Genomic DNA, 17,580 nt, shown 5'->3' with positions numbered 1-17,580 from the left:
CTGCAGTTTGTTACAATCTTTCCGTCATTGTTGCAGTCACAACTTCATTCCCAATGTAACCCTGTGTGTGTTAGCCTTCATAGGCTTCATCACAGCATTAAACCCTCCATTTTCCTATCAAAGAAGTATTTTCTTGTGATTATTCGAGCTATGTGGATTTAAGCTATTTACCCCTAGACGAAGGTGTGTCGGCACCTGGAATCCCCTTTTCCCCAAATATATCCCATTTCCGACACAAGGATCCATGTGTACATCATACTAAACACATTGATTAATGCATATTTCATACAGATGCAGCATAGAGCATACCAACCATCCACCCATGTAATATTTTAAAATCAGCTAAGAAGCCAGTCAACAAAGGAAAATAAACTATACCCTGTTAATTTGATTATAGAATTATGGGTTTATTAGTATTGTGCTGGTTTTGGATGCACCATGGGTCTCAAATGACATCTTGTCTTTTACTTGCATCCCCTACCTTTTTTTGTCTCCAGTATTAAAGATGTCCTAAAATAAACTATGTGCAGTATGTTTTCCAATATGTGCAGTTAGTTCTGTAAAGTAATTTGATGAAACATCTTATCTGGTTGATTGTTTAGACTTTATCTTGTTACACAGTGACACATGATAATATCAAAGGGTGGTCTTTCACTATACGTTTGCTTAGAGTAGACATATTAGTCCAGTGATGCAAATGCAAAAAAACAGAACTTTGCAGAATATTGTGTATAGATGTTCTTATATGATGTGGATTTTGTATGGATCCGGCAGTATAGATGTGAAATTTGCGTGGATCTGTCTGTAGATCTGAAATTTGCATGGATACATGTATACTGTGGCAAGGTAACAGAGTCTGTCTATATCAGTTGCAGATTGGGGCGCTCTCTATTCCCAACATGAGGAGGTTAATTGCTGGAAGTCAGCCCTTGCAGGTGGATCCAATTAACCTGCACTGAGATGTTTAACCCCTTCGCGACCTTTGCCGGTTCAGGACCGTCATGACATGAAGGTCACTAAATGACCTTTGACGGTCCTGAACCGTCATAAAATAAAATAAGCTTAGAAAGTGATCAACGATCACTTTCCTCGCTTAAACGGCGTTACTGTAATGCCTCGATGTCAAGGCATTCAGTAACGCCGAGATCGGCATCGGGGGCCATGTCTGGCCCCTCCCCGGGGCGTCAACAGCCGCCATACATTGTATGGCGGCGGACGCCCGTTTTAAAAGCGTTTAGGAGGCGATCGACGATCGCCTCCTAAACTTAAATGGTGTCGCTGGAATGCCTCGATCAGGAGGCATCCAGCGACACCAAACACTTACCTTTGGATGGGCTGTGACCGCTCCGGAGAGCGGTCACAGCCGCAGCTGCCGGTGATCTTCGCCATCAAGCAAGATGGCGGCGGCCCGGGAAAATAAACAATAAAGATGATAGAGTTAGCTAGACGGTCTCCAGACCCTCTAGAGAACTCTGGCTCCACTTGCAGGTTGAATACAGGTACTGCATTCAACCATGCAAGTCAATGGAGCCCAGCTTTCTAATCACTATGTGATTAGTAAAATATTCAAAAAAAAATAAAAAAAAATAAAAAATGGAAAAAAAAAAAAAAAAAAAATGTGCTAACATTTAAAAATAATTATGCACTGATGTCACTAGATGAACCATCCAGTACATTGCAAAATGTGTAAAAAAAATATAAAAAAAGTATTAAAAAAATAAAATAAAATAAAAAAATAAAGTTTATTATTTTGAGCAAGTGCTAAAATTTCTCAAAAATCTCAACAAAGAGTTAAAATAAAAGCACTTCAAATACCCAAGGGGTGTCTAATATATAAAAAAAATGGCTGATGGGGTAAATTGGAGTGGCCAAGCTCAAAGATAGGGCATAGGTACAGACTGACCAAAATGGAGAAAAAAAGCGCACTTCCCAAATGTGGCATTTTAAATCTCAAACAACCCGACAAACCCATGCATGTCGGGTATCACTGCACTCAGGAGATGTTCCTGAACACATATTGGGGGGTTGTTTGACAGTGACATATACCAGAACCTGTATATCTATAACTAAAGTACAATTTGTGTGGAAAAAAAATACTATTACAAAGTTTGACAAAGTGTAGTTCTATAATTGGTGCATGGAAAGGGTTAAAATAACAGCATTTGGAATACCCTGGGGTGTCTAGTTTTCAAAAATATATGGTTTGAATGGGTTAAATTGAGTTAAGCCGCTTCAAAGATATTCCAAAGAGGAGATGGAGGCAGAATGACCAAATGACCACCTGGATTACGCATGCCCCAAAAGTAGCCTTTTACCAGCCAAACAATCTGACAAACCCATGCATGTGGGGTATCGCTGTACTCAGGAGATGTTCCTGAACACATATTGGGGGGTTGTTTGCCAGTGACATATACCAGAACCTGTATATCTATAACTAAAGTACAATTTGTGTGAAAAAAAATAAAAAAAAAAATACTATTACAAAGTTTGACAAAGTGTAGTTCTATAATTGGTGCATGGAAAGGGTTAAAATAACAGCATTTGGAATACCCTGGGGTGTCTAGTTTTCAAAAATATATGGTTTGAGGGGGTTAAATTGAGTTAACTGGCTTCAAAGATCTTCCAAAGAGGAGATGGAGGCAGAATGACCAGATTTGTTAAAAAAGATTTGGAAATCATAAAACGCTGCTTGTACTTATTGGCCTATAACTTACAAAAAACAGCAAAAAAACATAAAAACATTGGGTATTTCTAAACTCAGGACAAGTAGTAGAATCTATTTAGCTAGTTTTTTTACTTGCTTTTTTAGGCGAGTAAAAGATTTTTCAAATAAAAGTCATAAAATGTGTTTTTTTTCAATTTTTCACCATGTTTTTTTTATTTTTTTTATAGTAAATAAGATGATACGATCAAAATAATGGTATCCGAAGAAAGCCCATCTTGTCCTGAAAAAAACAATATATAACTTATGTGGGTACACTAAATGGGTGAGGAGAAAATTACAGCTGAACACAAGCACCACAAAAGTGTCAAAACAGCTGCGGTCCCACAGGGTACAAAACGAAAAATGAGCCCGGTCCTTAAGGGGTTAAAGGGCGGCCGTTAGAGGCATTAGTTGTCTGACAACAGGGAGAGAGGCAGCTAAGCCGGAGGCCTTAAGACTCTAAGAAAAAAGGTACAATCTAAACAAACGTGTCTTGTGCTGTGAATATTTTGTTTATGACTGGTAATTGGACTAGCTGGTCAGTTGATTAGTAAGTGAATTCTTTGTTTCCAAGTTGGAGTAGGATTTTGTTTTGGTTTTGTTTATTTACACTGAGAAATGCAGCACTGTGTACCTTAACCCCTTAACGACAAAGCCCGTACATGTATGGGCTGCCATTAAATAACTGCATCGCCGCGATCAGCGGCTTTGCAGCATCCAGGGAAGCCTCACAAGTGAAAGCCCTCCCTGGAAGAAAAATGGCCGCCCGGCACCCGGGTAAAACAGCTTATGAAGCGATCGGTATCGCTTCCTATGCAACAATAGAAAACTGAGTTCACAGAGGGTCTATCCAGACCCTCTTGAGAACTCTCGAGCTCCTCCTGCAGGTTGAATGCAGGTACTGCATCCAACCATGCAAGATCAATGGAGCCCAGCTCACTAATCAGTGTGCTTTTTCAGGACAAGAAGGGCTTTCTTTAGATGACATTGTTTTGATTGTATCATATTATTTACTATTAAAAAAAGTATAAAATATGGTGAAAAATTTTGAAAAAAATGACTGTTTCTAACTTTTAGTTGAAAAATCTTTTACTCATCTATAAAAGGTAATGAAAAAACCTGCTAAATAGATTCTACTATTTGTCCTGAGTTTAGAAATACCCAATGTTTTTATGTTTTTTTGCTTTTTTCTACACATTATGGGGCGATAAGTGCAGGTAGCGTTTTGCTATTTCAAAGCCATTTTTCCAAATCTGGTAATTCTTCCCCCCCATGTGCCATTTCGGGTATCTTTGAAGCCAGCCAATGCAATTTACCCCATCAAGTCATATATTTTTGAAAACTAGACAGTCCAGGGTATGCCAAATGCTAGTATTTTAACCCTTTCCAAGCACTAATTCAGCCTTTGTCAAACTTTATGGTAGTAATTTTTTTTGCATTTGTTTTTTCACACACATTTTACTTCAGGTATGAATAAACAGGTTCTGGTATATGTCACTATCATAAAACACCCCAATATCTGTTCGGCAACATCTCCTGAGTACAGCGATACCTCACATGAATGATTTTGCCTGGCTGTTTGGGGGCAAAAGGGCCACATTTGGGACATGCGCATTTTTCAATGTTGAACTTTGGCATTTGGGGATCCACTGCCCATGCCCTATTTGGTACATCTTTGAGCCGGGCCATTTCAGTGTGCCCAACAAATATATATATTTTTGAAAACTAGACACACCAGGGTATTTTAAATGCTGGTATTTTAACTCTTTGCATGCACACATTTTACCACCAGAATTTTTTCAAAGTTTGCAGTAGTATTCTTTTGTGTGCATTCCCCCCCCACACACCTATGTTATGTATGAATTTACAGCACCTGGTATATGCCGCTGTCACACGACACCCCAATATGTGTTCAGCAACATCTCCTGAGTACAGTGATACCCCACATGCATGGGTTTGTCATTTTTGGGGGGAACTAAAAGGCCACATTTGGTATGTGTGCATTTTTCTAATTGGAAATTAGATGTGTGGCCATCCTTCCCCCCGTGTTAATTGGGACATTGTTGAACCTGACCAATTCAATTTACCCCATCAAATCATACATTTTTTAAAAGTAGACACCCCATGGGCATTTAATATGCCAGTATTTTAACTCTTTCCATGCGAGAATTGTTTTAAGCTAATGTGCTAATTTTAGGACTTGCTCACAAAATATATTTTTTATATATATATTTTATTTTTTTTGCCTTTTTTAAAAAAATGTTTTAAAAAATTTTTTCAACTTAAAGGTTCCCCTGATAGTGACATCAGTGGGAAATTATTTTTACATTTTACTGTTTTTTTTTTTTTACAATTTTTTTCTAATTATTATTAATTTTATTTTATTTTAATTTATTTTTACTAATCACACTGTGATTAGAAAGCTAGGCTCCATTGACTTGCATGGTTGAATGCAGTACCTGTATTCAACCTGCAAGTGGAGCCAGAGTTCTCTAGAGGGTCTGGAGACCGTCTAGCGAACTTTTTCATCTTTATTATTTTTTTTCCCGGGCCGCCGTCATCTTGCTGATGGCGAAGATCACCGGCAGCTGCGGCTGTGACTGCTCTCCGGAGCGGTCACAGTCCATCCAAAGGTAAGTGTTTGGTGTCGCTGGATGCCTCCTGATTGAGGCATTCCAGCGACACCATTTAAGTTTAGGAGGTGATCGTTGAAAACGGGCGTCCGCCGCCATACAATGTATGGCGGTTGTTGATGCCCCGGGGAGGGGCCAGACATGGCCCCTGGTGCCGATCGTAGCGTTGCTGAATGCCTCGAGGTCGAGGCATTACAGCAACGCCGTTTGGGTGCAGAAAGATCGCTTTCTGCACCCGTTTAAAGACGTGCCGGTTCTGGCACGTCATTTGTCGTAAACGACTTGGTTTTCCGTGCCGTGCCAGAACCGGCAATTGTCATTAAGGGGTTAAAGAAAGCCCTGTTTGTGCTGAAAAAATATATAATATGTGTGGGAGCACGAAATGAGAAAGAAGAAAATTACAGCTAAACAGCAACACTAAAAATGTTAAAAGAGCCATTGTCCCACAATATACTATGAGTAAGAAACAGTATTGTCCTTAAGAGGTTAAAGAAAGCTACAATAAATCATGTTTTACTTTTATTCTGCTGGTGGTTGGCATTTCTTGTTTGTAACCGGGCCATCCTGCCACAATACACGTGAATATGTGTGGATCCAGCTGCAGTGGTGCGAAGTAAGTGTGCATACAGCTGCATTGATGTTAAATATGAAAGGATCCAGTTATATTGGTGTAAACATGCAGTTGTATACATATGAAATAGGCATGGATCCCAGTTGTATTTATGTTAAATGAGCATGCATTTATATGGATCCAGCTGTATCCGGCTTTTACCCACTTCCCATTAACAATGAGATATATCATACCTGGAATAATCAGAGTAAACTTCCAATGTTTGTGTGTCAAGCAAAAGCCCACACCATGGGAACATACTGCAAGCTGGCAACACTTTCACTTTTGAGTATTCCGGACGGTTATCGGTTTGGAAGTTCACTGCTGTCTTATGAGGGCAGATACAGCAACCATACTGGGGAATTCCCTCAACAAGTATCCTTGAATAAAAATAAATGAAATTTTAATAGATAATGATAGATAATACAGCTGTCAAATAGCTTCACACACTTACCACACATCGACAAAATATATTCTACTATAATCCCATTTTCAAATTTAAAAATATTTTCAAAATAGTTTATTTTCATAATTTTACTAATACTATTAAAGTAAAATTGTAGGACTAGTTGGGAGCTCACAATCTCCCTCTAGTCGGCTCAACATTAGGGAGCTTGAGTTCTGTCACTTCAGAACTCACTTTACTGCTCCCTAAACACTACACGCCGGCAAATAATACAGAGCGTGGGTATATGATGTCATCCCCGCCCTCTGCATTATTTGTCGCATAGTGATGAGGGAGCAGACCTTGCACTCCCACCACAGGATGGAGGAAGAGGTAAGAGATGGGGAGAAAGGAGTGTAGGGGCAGTGTATGTGTGTATTTATGTGTTTAATTGTAAACTTGTGTGTGTTTGGGCAGGTGTGTGTAAGAACAGCGTCACGGAGCTGGCTAGTCCGACCTACTACCTCCGCTGACTTGTGCTCCCTTGGCCTGGGACACTACACTTTCCCCTGTTCCCCGGTCAATAGATAATCCCCTCAGCCAGTGATGGGATGATATACTGCAGAGGGTAGCCACAGAAGTCTTTACAAACCCAGGGCCCATAGTCAATAAGGAGGAGGCTGGCAGTCAGGCCTCTCCAGTGGTTCCAGTGATGGAGGGTTCCGTCACAAACAGTATAGGCATTTATGAGCTGGTGTGAAAGGGCAGTATATGTATATATATAGATATAGATATAGATATAATATATATATGTGTGTGTGTATAAGGGCGGTGCATGTGTATATGTGTGTGTAAGGGCAGTGTATGTGTGTGTTTATGGGCAGGTGTGTGTAAAGGCAGTGTGTAAGGGTCCTGGGAGGGAACCTAACATTAGCCTTTTTTTTTTTTTTAAATATAATTTGACTACTCTTCCAATGAATAGTCATGGAGGACACCCGGCTGGCTGAGCACCATGGGAATTGTAGTTCACAGTTAACATCTGCAGCCGTATCTGTTAACTGCACTTCCCATGATGCTCAGCCAGCATCATAGAAGTAGTATGTCTGGCTGAGCCTCATGGGAATTCAATGTGTTCGTTATTTTACATATGCATGACTGTGCTGACAAAAATGAAGCGTGTTAAGTGGTGATGCGGCCATGACATTGTAAAGTGCAATCCCTTGTATTGGTGAGTTCCGCAAGAGCGATTTAAACAAAAAAAAAACCAAGTGTCCCTCTTTCACATTTTGAAATGTCCGGGGGTATGGATACCTAGTGAACCTAGTGAACACCTGTTTAGGATCTTTTATGAAGTCTGTCTATTGTGAGAGGGAAAACGTAACAGATTTGTATTTTAGAAGAACTGACTTCTAATATGAGAATGTGTGTAAAGTAGTCAGACTGGACCATTGAAATGGAGTCCAGGAGAAATTGGGTTATTGAAAAATATTGTTGAAGGCAACAGAAAATTGTATTAGGCTGTATTTATGTTAAATGTACAAATATATAAAAAAAAGCCAAAGCAAGAAAGATAGACTGATCTATAAGATTAAGCAGAAAAAGACAAGAGCTGCCAAAGCACACACAGAAGAGAAAACCCTTTTTAGATGCATACATGCAAAAAGGAAAGGAAAAAAAAAAAAGGATTAGTAAGATTTAAAAAAATAAAACAAAAAAACCTTTGGTATGTAAAAGAGAATAAAGGACTAGTAGACTGCCTCAATTACTATTTTTGTTCAGTTTTTACAGATGAAAATGAAGGAAAGGAAAGACTTAATTTGATAGCTGAAGTAGAACCACTTTTTCGATAAACTATCTAATAGCTCAGTGGGGCCTGATTAGTGTAGTGGTGTACTACCAAAATGTTAATTGTGTTATTTAACAATCACTGTTAACAGGAGTACTCATACATGTTGTGCCGATTCACAAGACAATAGGGAGGAGTGAGACAACTACAGGTCTGTAAGTCTTACATCAGTAGTGGGGAAATTAATGGGAAATTCCTGTTTCCTCTAATTCCCTCCTTGATCCTGTCACTTTGCTTAAACTTTATTAAAAGTATCCAATTACTTTGGATTCCCTGCCAAATGTCACTTTTCCCTGCTAATACTCATAGGTATCTCTGCTGCATTTGATACGGTTGATCACCACCTTCTTCTCGACTCACTTTCTTCTATATGTATAGAAGATACGGTCATATCTACCTAATAATTTTTCCTCTGCCATGTTCTTTGGCAAGACATTTTCAACTTCTTCCACTTCTTCCAATGCATCAGTAATTAGGGATTAATCTAGCCTTGGTGCAGTATTAATCTAAATTTTATTAAAGACAGGAGGCGAGTATTTTGCATTAACTTTCTTTACTGTTAACCTCCAGCAGCAAAACAGTTAACAGAGAAAGAAAAACAACCAATCAGAACACAGGAACAGTCTATAAAAGTCTGCACATCTTGAAACTCCTCCTCCTTCTTTGCAAATTAGCCGGACCGGAAGAAACAACATCCCGGACAGAACTCAGGAAACACGAGGAACACAGAGGCAAGGAACCACCTCAACACCAGCATGTCAGACAACAGGAGGACGACCTGAAAAGAACAATGTGACAGTACCAGGCAAATCATAAGCCGATCATGACAGAAAAAACAGACGGACACCGTTATAAGAGAACAAAACCTAACAATATCCGATCCCCCAGACGGAGCTAACTCGGGCAATAAGGGGGGAATGTACAGCAGTAAGGGAGGGAAAATACTCGCCGAAATGGCACAGCGAAACAAATTAATGGTGCGGTAGGACCTGCCAAGGGTAAAAAGATGCGCCAAAAAATTGAGGACTGCTGTCACAGGTGCCGTAAGGGGATCGAGATGTTGAGCCAAATACCAGCGACTCCAGGTGTTCCAAGCCTGGAGGTTAGATTTTCTGGTGCCAGGAGCCCAGGATCCCCAGAGTAAAACTCGAGCCAACTCCGATAAGCCTGGAACATGCCAGGATCCCCGGAAACTGACCAAGCCACCAGAGTCAAGCGACCCTGGATGATGAGAGGATGAGGGTTCCCCTCCGGATCCCGAAGCAAGTCCCAAGTGGAGGGTAGGATCAGAGGATCCTCGCACGACAGCTCCAGCAGCAATGGGAACCACGGCTGAGTCCGCCACAGGGGGCTATCAGGAGGATCGAAACACCCTGACGACTGACGGAATGGAGAGTCTGGAGGATCATGGCGAAGGGGGGAAACGCGTAAGTCCCTGGAGCGGCCACGTCTGCAAGAAGGCGTCCATCGCCGAAGACAACGGATCCGGGAGCCAACTGAAGAACGCGTCTATCTGATTCGCCCTGGACGCGAACAGGTCCAAATGGAGTGGACCTCGACAAAGGTGGAGAGAGTGGAATACGCTCGGGAGGAGATGCCAATCGCTTGCGTCTTTCCAATGCCAGGAGAACCAATCTGCCAAAATATTTTCCTTGCCAGGCAGATACTCCGCCCGGATGGACAAGTGATTCCGACGCTACCGAGGCCACCGAGGAATTGATTGTTTTGTGTCGGGACCAAAACCGACTTGGCTTTGTTGATAACAAAACCCAAGTCTTGAAGAAGATGAATCGTGAGGTAAGTATCACGTCAAAGAGACTCGACATCCTGAGCGATGAGGAGGATGTCGTCTAGGTAAACAATGGAGCGCGCCTGAAGGAACTCCATGACCGGCTTCATAAGTTTGATGAATCACCATCGAGCTGAGCTGAGGCCGAAGGGGAGGTAAGTGAATTGCTAGAGGTGGCCCTGCCAGCGAAACTGCAGAAATCCCCGATCGTCGCGATGAACGGGAACCGTGAGGTATGCGTCCTTGAGGTCGAGGCGCGAGAACCAATCGTTCTCCCTGAGAAGGTCGTGAAGGAGATGGATACCCTCCATCTTGAAATGTCGGTACACAACGTACTGATTGAGAGCCCGGAGGTTGATGACGGGACAGAACTCCCCCAATTTCTTGCGGACCAAGAAGATGTTACTGAGAAAACAAGGGGGGGGAGTTGGCCCTCTCTATGGCACCCTTCTCTAGGAGGGAAGAGAGTTCGGAATGAACTAGGGATGCCGAGTCGCGGGATAACCTGGGAAGTGGAGGGGGAAGGCGTTGATGAGGAGGGGGAAGGCGTTGATGAGGAGGGGAAACAAACTCCAGACGGAAACCCTCTACGGTTTGAAGGACCCAAGGGTCCGACGTAAGGCGAGACCAGACATGGAAAAAATGGGCGAGACGACCCGCAACAGGAATATGGGGAAGAATAGAAACGAGTCTTACCTGAGGCTGATCTTCTTCGGGCGGACGAATAACCTCTGCCTCTGGCTCCTCCTCTAGAGAACTGAGACCAGTAGGTGGTGGAGAAGTCTGGAAATCGGGGTATAGCGCCAAATGAGGCCAATCTGCTGGTGGCACGACCCCTCTGCCGGCCAGCTCTGTAGGAAAAACGATTCCCTGTACGGAAGACTTGTCTCATGTTGGTCTGGGCCTTGGTGAGAGAGGTGAACAGATTGACATGTTGGCAGAGGTCTTTAATAAACTTTTCGCCGAAGAGTAAACCCTTGGCGTCTGCGTCCAGTTCTTTAGGGGCCAGCTCAGCCAGCTTGGCATCCAGCTTGAATAAAGCCGCCTTGCGTCGCTCCGAAGAGATAGCGCAATTGGCATCCGTCACCTCGAAAGGTTGGTCCGGGGCGTTGGACGGGTTGAGTGGGATCTTGGGGGATTCGGGAGCAAAATCCTGGCCCCGGGTAGAAGAGGCTAAACCGGAGGAGCCTGCGGAGTACTCATCCAGAATCTCATAATCGGCGAGGTCCTCAGTTGGAGAGACCATGGGCAGGACCGAACTGCGCGCCTTTTTCAGTGGGGCTTTGCCCTTTCCTGACGTGGAGGGCGCCTCGTTCCAGGTACGCTTATGTGAGGCTGAATCCTCAACCCCAGGAGGAGAAATGAGAAGAGGAGCCGGGCGAGAAGATTGGGGCTCCTCGAGCGTGCCCGGGAGTGACGCAGCCAGGGCAAAGCGGAGCCAGGCTTGGACGGCAGCCAGGATTTGGTTTTGGGAAACATCAGCCACTGCACTCCAAATGTGTCTATATTGGAAGAACACAAAATAACAGGAGTGAGTAAACGTAAGGTCCTAATACAGTACAAAACCGAGGATCACCCGCACAATCAAATGGTAATGGAGGAGGGGGGTCACCCCTATACGACAGGTGTCATGCACCCGAAAGTGTGTTCACCTAACTGATGGCAGCAGGGGGGTTCACCCTCCGTAGGAGGCGGCAGGGCACCAATAATAGTCCAGTATAGACAACCATATGAAATAAAGGGCAGCAGGGGTTCACCCATAGTAAAAGAATCAAGGGATCACTTGCAAGCAATATATAAGGATATATAAAATGGAATGTTCTCACCTGGAGGTTAAGCAGCAAAGAAAGAGGAGGAGTTTCAGGATGTGCAGACTTTTATAGACTGTTCCTGTGTTCTGATTGGTTGTTTTTTTTTTTTTCTCTGTTAACTGTTTTGCTGCTGGAGGTTAACAGTAAAGAAGGTTAATGCAAAATACGAAGCCCCCTGTCTTGCCATAAAATTGGCCCTCTCTCCTTACACTTCATCTTACTACTTATGAACCTATTGGCTCCTAGTGTTACCTATATCTCTCGCTTTCTCTCATGTCCCATAATATGAACATGTAATATACTCCTGGTGCTCTGTTCACTTCTGTTAACCCTTTTGGGGTCCAATATATTTTCACTAAGTGCGCCAAGCAAGTCTAATTAAATAAAAAAAATTTAAATATATAAGTTTTATTTTACAAAGGAATACATACATATTCTAAAACCACATATTATGTTAGTCTCTATATTTTTTTTTGTATGAAACTTTTTAAAGCATACACCTGGGTGTAAGCCAGGTTATCTTGGGCAAGTTTCACAAAGATGGGGCAGTATCTCATCTTTGACCCTTGGTTTTTGTATTGCTACATACTGCATAATCTTTTGTAGTGTTCTTTTCAGTTTTCATCACGAACAGCAGTTTACCATTTAGCCTGTCTTCAGTGTCTTTTGTTGATGGCCTTCCCCGCTTTTGTGAATTGACATTTCAAACTTGCCCAATGAGCTGCTCAATCAATGCCAATCGAAATGTTTTGTGTACCTTCAACTTTCTCTGCTTTCGGTCTTCATTATATAGCATATAGCTGTTTACTATTGCGATTTCAAGCAACCAAAAGACCATTTCAACAACTTTCGTGGGAAGGCATAACTTCTGTAGTAGTGGTCTGCTCTGTCCACAGCACCCGTGTATTTGGTGTATTCCGAAATAACAACTGATTTTGAAATTGTTACTAACTTTTCTTTTGGCAAATGTACGTTGAATTTCTTCTGTGGCCGCACTATACACCATTGAGCATATGGATACTATTATTGTATCTTTCCAATGCAGGGCGATGATTTTATTATCCTTCTGATATGCAATGACCTCATGCACTCTTATTGTTTTCCTGTGGTAAACCTTTGCATTTGGCCATAACAGTGCCAGTAGTGTGAATACCAAGGCACAATAGTTCTTCGCAAAGTTGAGGTCCTGTGTAAACACATGATAACCTGTTCCTTGAGACACTGAAAGTAACATATCGCACACATGAAGGACAATTCTACTAGTAAATTTGCTGAAATAAGGAACAAATGTTATTGCATAAGCAATAAACTTGAAGTCCCCATTTGGTGGTGTCACTGAAGCCTCCGTGCCATGGGTTCCTGGAGGGGCCTGAGGACCAGCCTCCTTCCTACAGACTATAGGCCCTGGCCTTGGAAAGTGCTCTGTTTTTGGGAGGTGGTTACAGGGGGGGGCATTAGGACTACTTCTCCCCACCCCCTGGTACGGAGCGCCACGTTTCCCCAAGTACTAGAGACTCTTGCATTTTGCGTGGGGGTTTATGTGTGGTTTTACTCTCCATCGGGTCAGGATTTACAGGACAGAGACCTCTATGGTCTGATATCCAGCAGGTGTCAACAAGATGTCAGGGCACCGCTCGTGTTTACCATCCTCCCCAAAGACTACAATACCGACCCCCTACTGGGCTAAGTGCAAATACTGATCCATGTGCAAAGGAGGACCTGATGGAGAACTGTGTTGTTTGCTGTGTCTATTGTATGTAAAATACCCCCTTGTGCTGTTTAAATTATGATGTGTTTTCAAATAAACTGAGTCCTGTTTTCACGTCAACATGAGTGCTGTCTGGTGCTTGGGATGGGCTGCTATGATCCTTTTTAGGACAACAGTCACACTGGGTAGCTAAGCCTCAGCTAGCCACAGTGCCAAAGCAGATCCAGTGCAGCGCCATCCCCCCTTCTCTCTACAACGCTGGTTCTGTCAGGCGCTGAAGGGGTTAATCGCTGGGATGCAACGGGCGGAAGCAATGTTTGGCGCGAGTACCCACTTGGGATACAAGGCGTCCCGTCACAAGTGGGCTTCTGTGGATTGTAAAATTTCCATTGTACTCTGCCGTTGAATCCAATGGTGCTTTCGTCTACTGCTATATTAACCCCAGGTATAAATAGTTCACTGCACTTTTTGTCCATGAGTGGTGATCTGGCAACTGCACCTCTTACCCGAGTTTTGTCTAAAGGCTGTCTTGTACAGCGGGCAATTACTTTCAAGGGTTCCATGTATAAAGTGGATATAGAGGCAAAAGGTGATCATTGTTGACCTTATTTGCGTGCGTCTACCCAGAATCCCTTGTGGTTGTGGCAGCACCATGAGATTTCTGAGTGAAAAAAACAAGCCTTCTGGCTTGTCTGGTGTCTGTAGATGAGTGTTTAAAAATACTTCTACCACCGCCTTAATTTTAAGTGGAAGGGTTTTCCATCACCTTTACCCACCATAACTTTTGTTATTAGTACTTTTTGTTTATGTAGTCTGCCACATTTTTTATTTTACTCCCCCTAGGTCTACCCATCATTGGCTGATGCAGTGGTGGAGGGCACATATGGAGCATCCCGAATATTTGTAAGAATCTTTTTCTAGAAAACACATTAATAAAGGGCATGTGATTGAGCCAATTTTTTACTCTGATTTTTAATTCAGAGCCATATTATAACCCCCAGCTTTTATTTTGATCAAATTCACCTTCTTCCAAGTATTCCAAATGGAATATCAAGGCAGAGGAATCCGAATAACTTCGGTAAAATATTTTGTCAGATATATTTCGACATAGGATTGGAAAGGTTTCATTTTTGCTTCCTCCATTATTTTTGGGGAATATGCTACCACTGCTCAGTCAAACTGCTCATAGTCGGTCGAAATGTTTACCATTCTTGAGACTATCCGATCAGTTAGTTGAATTATAGCCAGTGATCATAGCTGTTAACCCCTTAACGACAATCCCCGTACATGTACGGGGTTGCCGTGCAACGGGTTAACGACAATGCCCGTACATGTACGGGCTGCCGTTAAATAGCTGCATCGCCGCGATCGCGGCTTTGCAGCATCCACGGAAGCCTCACAAGTGAGGCTGACCGTGGATCCGGGGAGGGCAGCCCTCGGCAGCCCTCCCCGGAAGAAAAATGGCCGCCGCCGCACCGATCATCAAAGATCACGGCGGCGCCCGGCTAAAACAGCTTAGGAAGCGATCTGAATCGCTTCCTAAGCATAAACGGTGTTACTGACATGCCTCGATATCGAGGCATGTCAGTAACACTACCCCCCTACCCCAATCACCTTGTGATTGCTCTGAAGAGCAACCACAAGTGCCATCCTGTAAATGACGTTGCCGTCATTCACAGGATGGCATGAACAATAAATATGAGTTCATAGAGGGTCTATCCAGACCCTCTTGTGAACTCTCGAGCTCCTCCTGCAGGTTGAATGCAGGTACTGCATCCAACCATGCAAGGTCAATGGAGCCCAGCTCACTAATGAGTGATTAGTAAAAAAAATTAAAAAAAAATTTAAAAAAAAATTTAAAAAAATGTTTAAAAAAAATAAAAATAATATGGTAACATATAAAAATCCCCACTGTCACCAAAAAAATAAATAAAAAATTAATAAGCAAGTCCTAAAATTCCAGCATGGAAAGAGTTAAAATATTGGCATTACAAATGCCCATAGGGTGTCTCGTATTAAAAAATGCATGAGTGGATGGGATAAATTGAATTGGCCGGGTTCAAAGGTGTCCCAAATATGGGACATGGGGGCAGTAGGATCAGATGTCTAAATGGCCAAAAAATACACACCTCACAAAGGCGGCCTTTTACCTCCCAAATAACCCAACAAACCCATGCATGTGGGGTATCACTGCGCTCAGGAGATGTTACTGAACACATATTGGGGTGTTGTGTGACACGGACATATACCAGGAGCGATAAATTTATACCTGAAGTACAACGTGTGTGAAAAAAATACAAAAAAATGTACTACACAAAGTTTCACAAAGGCTGGTGGTAAAATTAGTGCATGGAAAGGGTTAAATTACCAGCATGTGAAATACCTTGGGGTGTCTAGTTTTTAAAAATATATGACTTGATGGGGTAAATTGCATTGGCCGGCTTCAAAGATACCCGAAATGGCACATGGGGGGAAGAATTACCAGATTTGGAAAAAAAGGTTTTGAAATAGCAAAACGCTACCTGTACTTATTGCCCCATAACGTGCAGAAAAAAGCAAAAAAACATAAAAACATTGGGTATTTCTAAACTCAGGACAAATAGTAGAATCTATTTAGCAGGTTTTTTCATTCGTTTTTGCAGATGAGTAAAAGTTTTTTGTTTAAAAAGTGAGAAAAAGTAATTTTTTAACAAAAAATCCCCATATTTTATCATTTTTTTTATAGTAAATTAGATGATATGATAAAATTAATGGTATCTAAATAAAGCCCTGTTTGTCCTGAAAAAAACAATATATAATATGTGTGGGAGCACGAAATGAGAAAGAAGAAAATCACAGCTAAACAGCAACACCGAAAAATGTTAAAATAGCCATTGTCCCACAATATACTACGAGTAAAAACCCCTATTGTCCTTAAGGGGTTAATATAGCCAATAATTACAGTCGTTGTGACGGGAGGTCCTGTACCCCGACTTGGTACACCCGGCAGAATGTTGCTTCCTTCCCGAACCTTCTGAGAGCTAGACAGAACTAGCGATAGATAGATGTAACGGGACTGGAGCCACGCTAGTGCTGTGGCTCACTGAAATCTAGCTGATAGATAATAAGTATTTATAGCAGCCCACCCCAAGCATCAGACAGAACCAATGTGTGAAAACACACAGCTTTATATACAAATTCTATCAGAGAGAGAGAGCCTGGCGCCATAGTCAGGCCACCAACCACAGCAATGCCCATATAACCCTAAATCGTTGTTTTCGGGGTGTTCCCAAGGGAGCCACATGTTGTATATTTGTCCAAAATTGGCCAGATATTAAGGGTTAAAAGTTCCAGCAGGTACTCCTGCTGATCTTAGCTGATAAATAGTGTCAGAGAATTACAGCTAAAACCTGGGCAGATACAGGGCAAAGGAAATAAAGATCCATTGGGTCCGGCTGACACAAGAGTGGGATTATGCTCCTGGGCACAACCAAATCAGGTAAACACAACTGAAGATAGGGTTAAAGTTCCTCTGCACCCCTTGTTCCGTGACAGCTGTCATCCGACACCATGAGCCAAGCCTATATGTAGGGGTCCAAACCAGAAAAACAAAAACACTTCACAGCCAGGCAGGATTATCTATCCCAGACAGGGGTCCTTAACATACAATAGCACATTCAGCAGTACATGCAGTTCCCCATCAAGTCCTCCTCCCATAACATCCTGCATTCCTGCTAAAACAGCTGAACTATCTGTGCACCAAATTGCACTGTCCTAGCTACACAGGGACCTGAGTTATCTGATCGGTGGGTAGTTTTAATACATCTCAGAATATACACTTTGTAATGACATGACAAATGTCCTGTCAAACTCCCACCCTAACAACAAGAATCCGTGCCCTGCAACCCGGTATCCATGAGAAACTGCTTTATCTATTGATACAATGATACTCCCTTATCTCCAACCTTATACTTTTCATAATCTCCATTAACAACACGACTATGTCCCCTACTAACCAGGCCAACTGTGTCAGAGGAATCTTTGAATTTGCCCTCTACTTCCTCACTCACCAAATTATGCTGCTTGCAACTTAAGAAAATTCTGCCATCTTTCTA

The 17,580-nt window shown here is 42.4% G+C and overlaps 1 protein-coding gene across 1 annotated transcript in view; it reads right to left on the bottom strand.

Moving 5' to 3' along the window:
• TERT (telomerase reverse transcriptase) overlaps nucleotides 1-17,580 on the bottom strand; it is a 360,451-nt gene that overhangs the window by 81,525 nt on the left and 261,346 nt on the right. Inside the window, exon 12 of the mRNA XM_053467313.1 lies at nucleotides 6,142-6,327. Within this exon, the coding sequence (XP_053323288.1) occupies nucleotides 6,142-6,327 (186 nt within the window). The remainder of the gene's footprint in view (nucleotides 1-6,141; nucleotides 6,328-17,580) is intronic.

This window comes from Spea bombifrons, chromosome 5, assembly GCF_027358695.1.
Source record: "Spea bombifrons isolate aSpeBom1 chromosome 5, aSpeBom1.2.pri, whole genome shotgun sequence".
Taxonomy (NCBI): domain Eukaryota; kingdom Metazoa; phylum Chordata; class Amphibia; order Anura; family Pelobatidae; genus Spea; species Spea bombifrons.
Note: the sequence above shows the minus strand (reverse complement) of the source record. Positions and strands in the feature narration are given on the sequence as shown.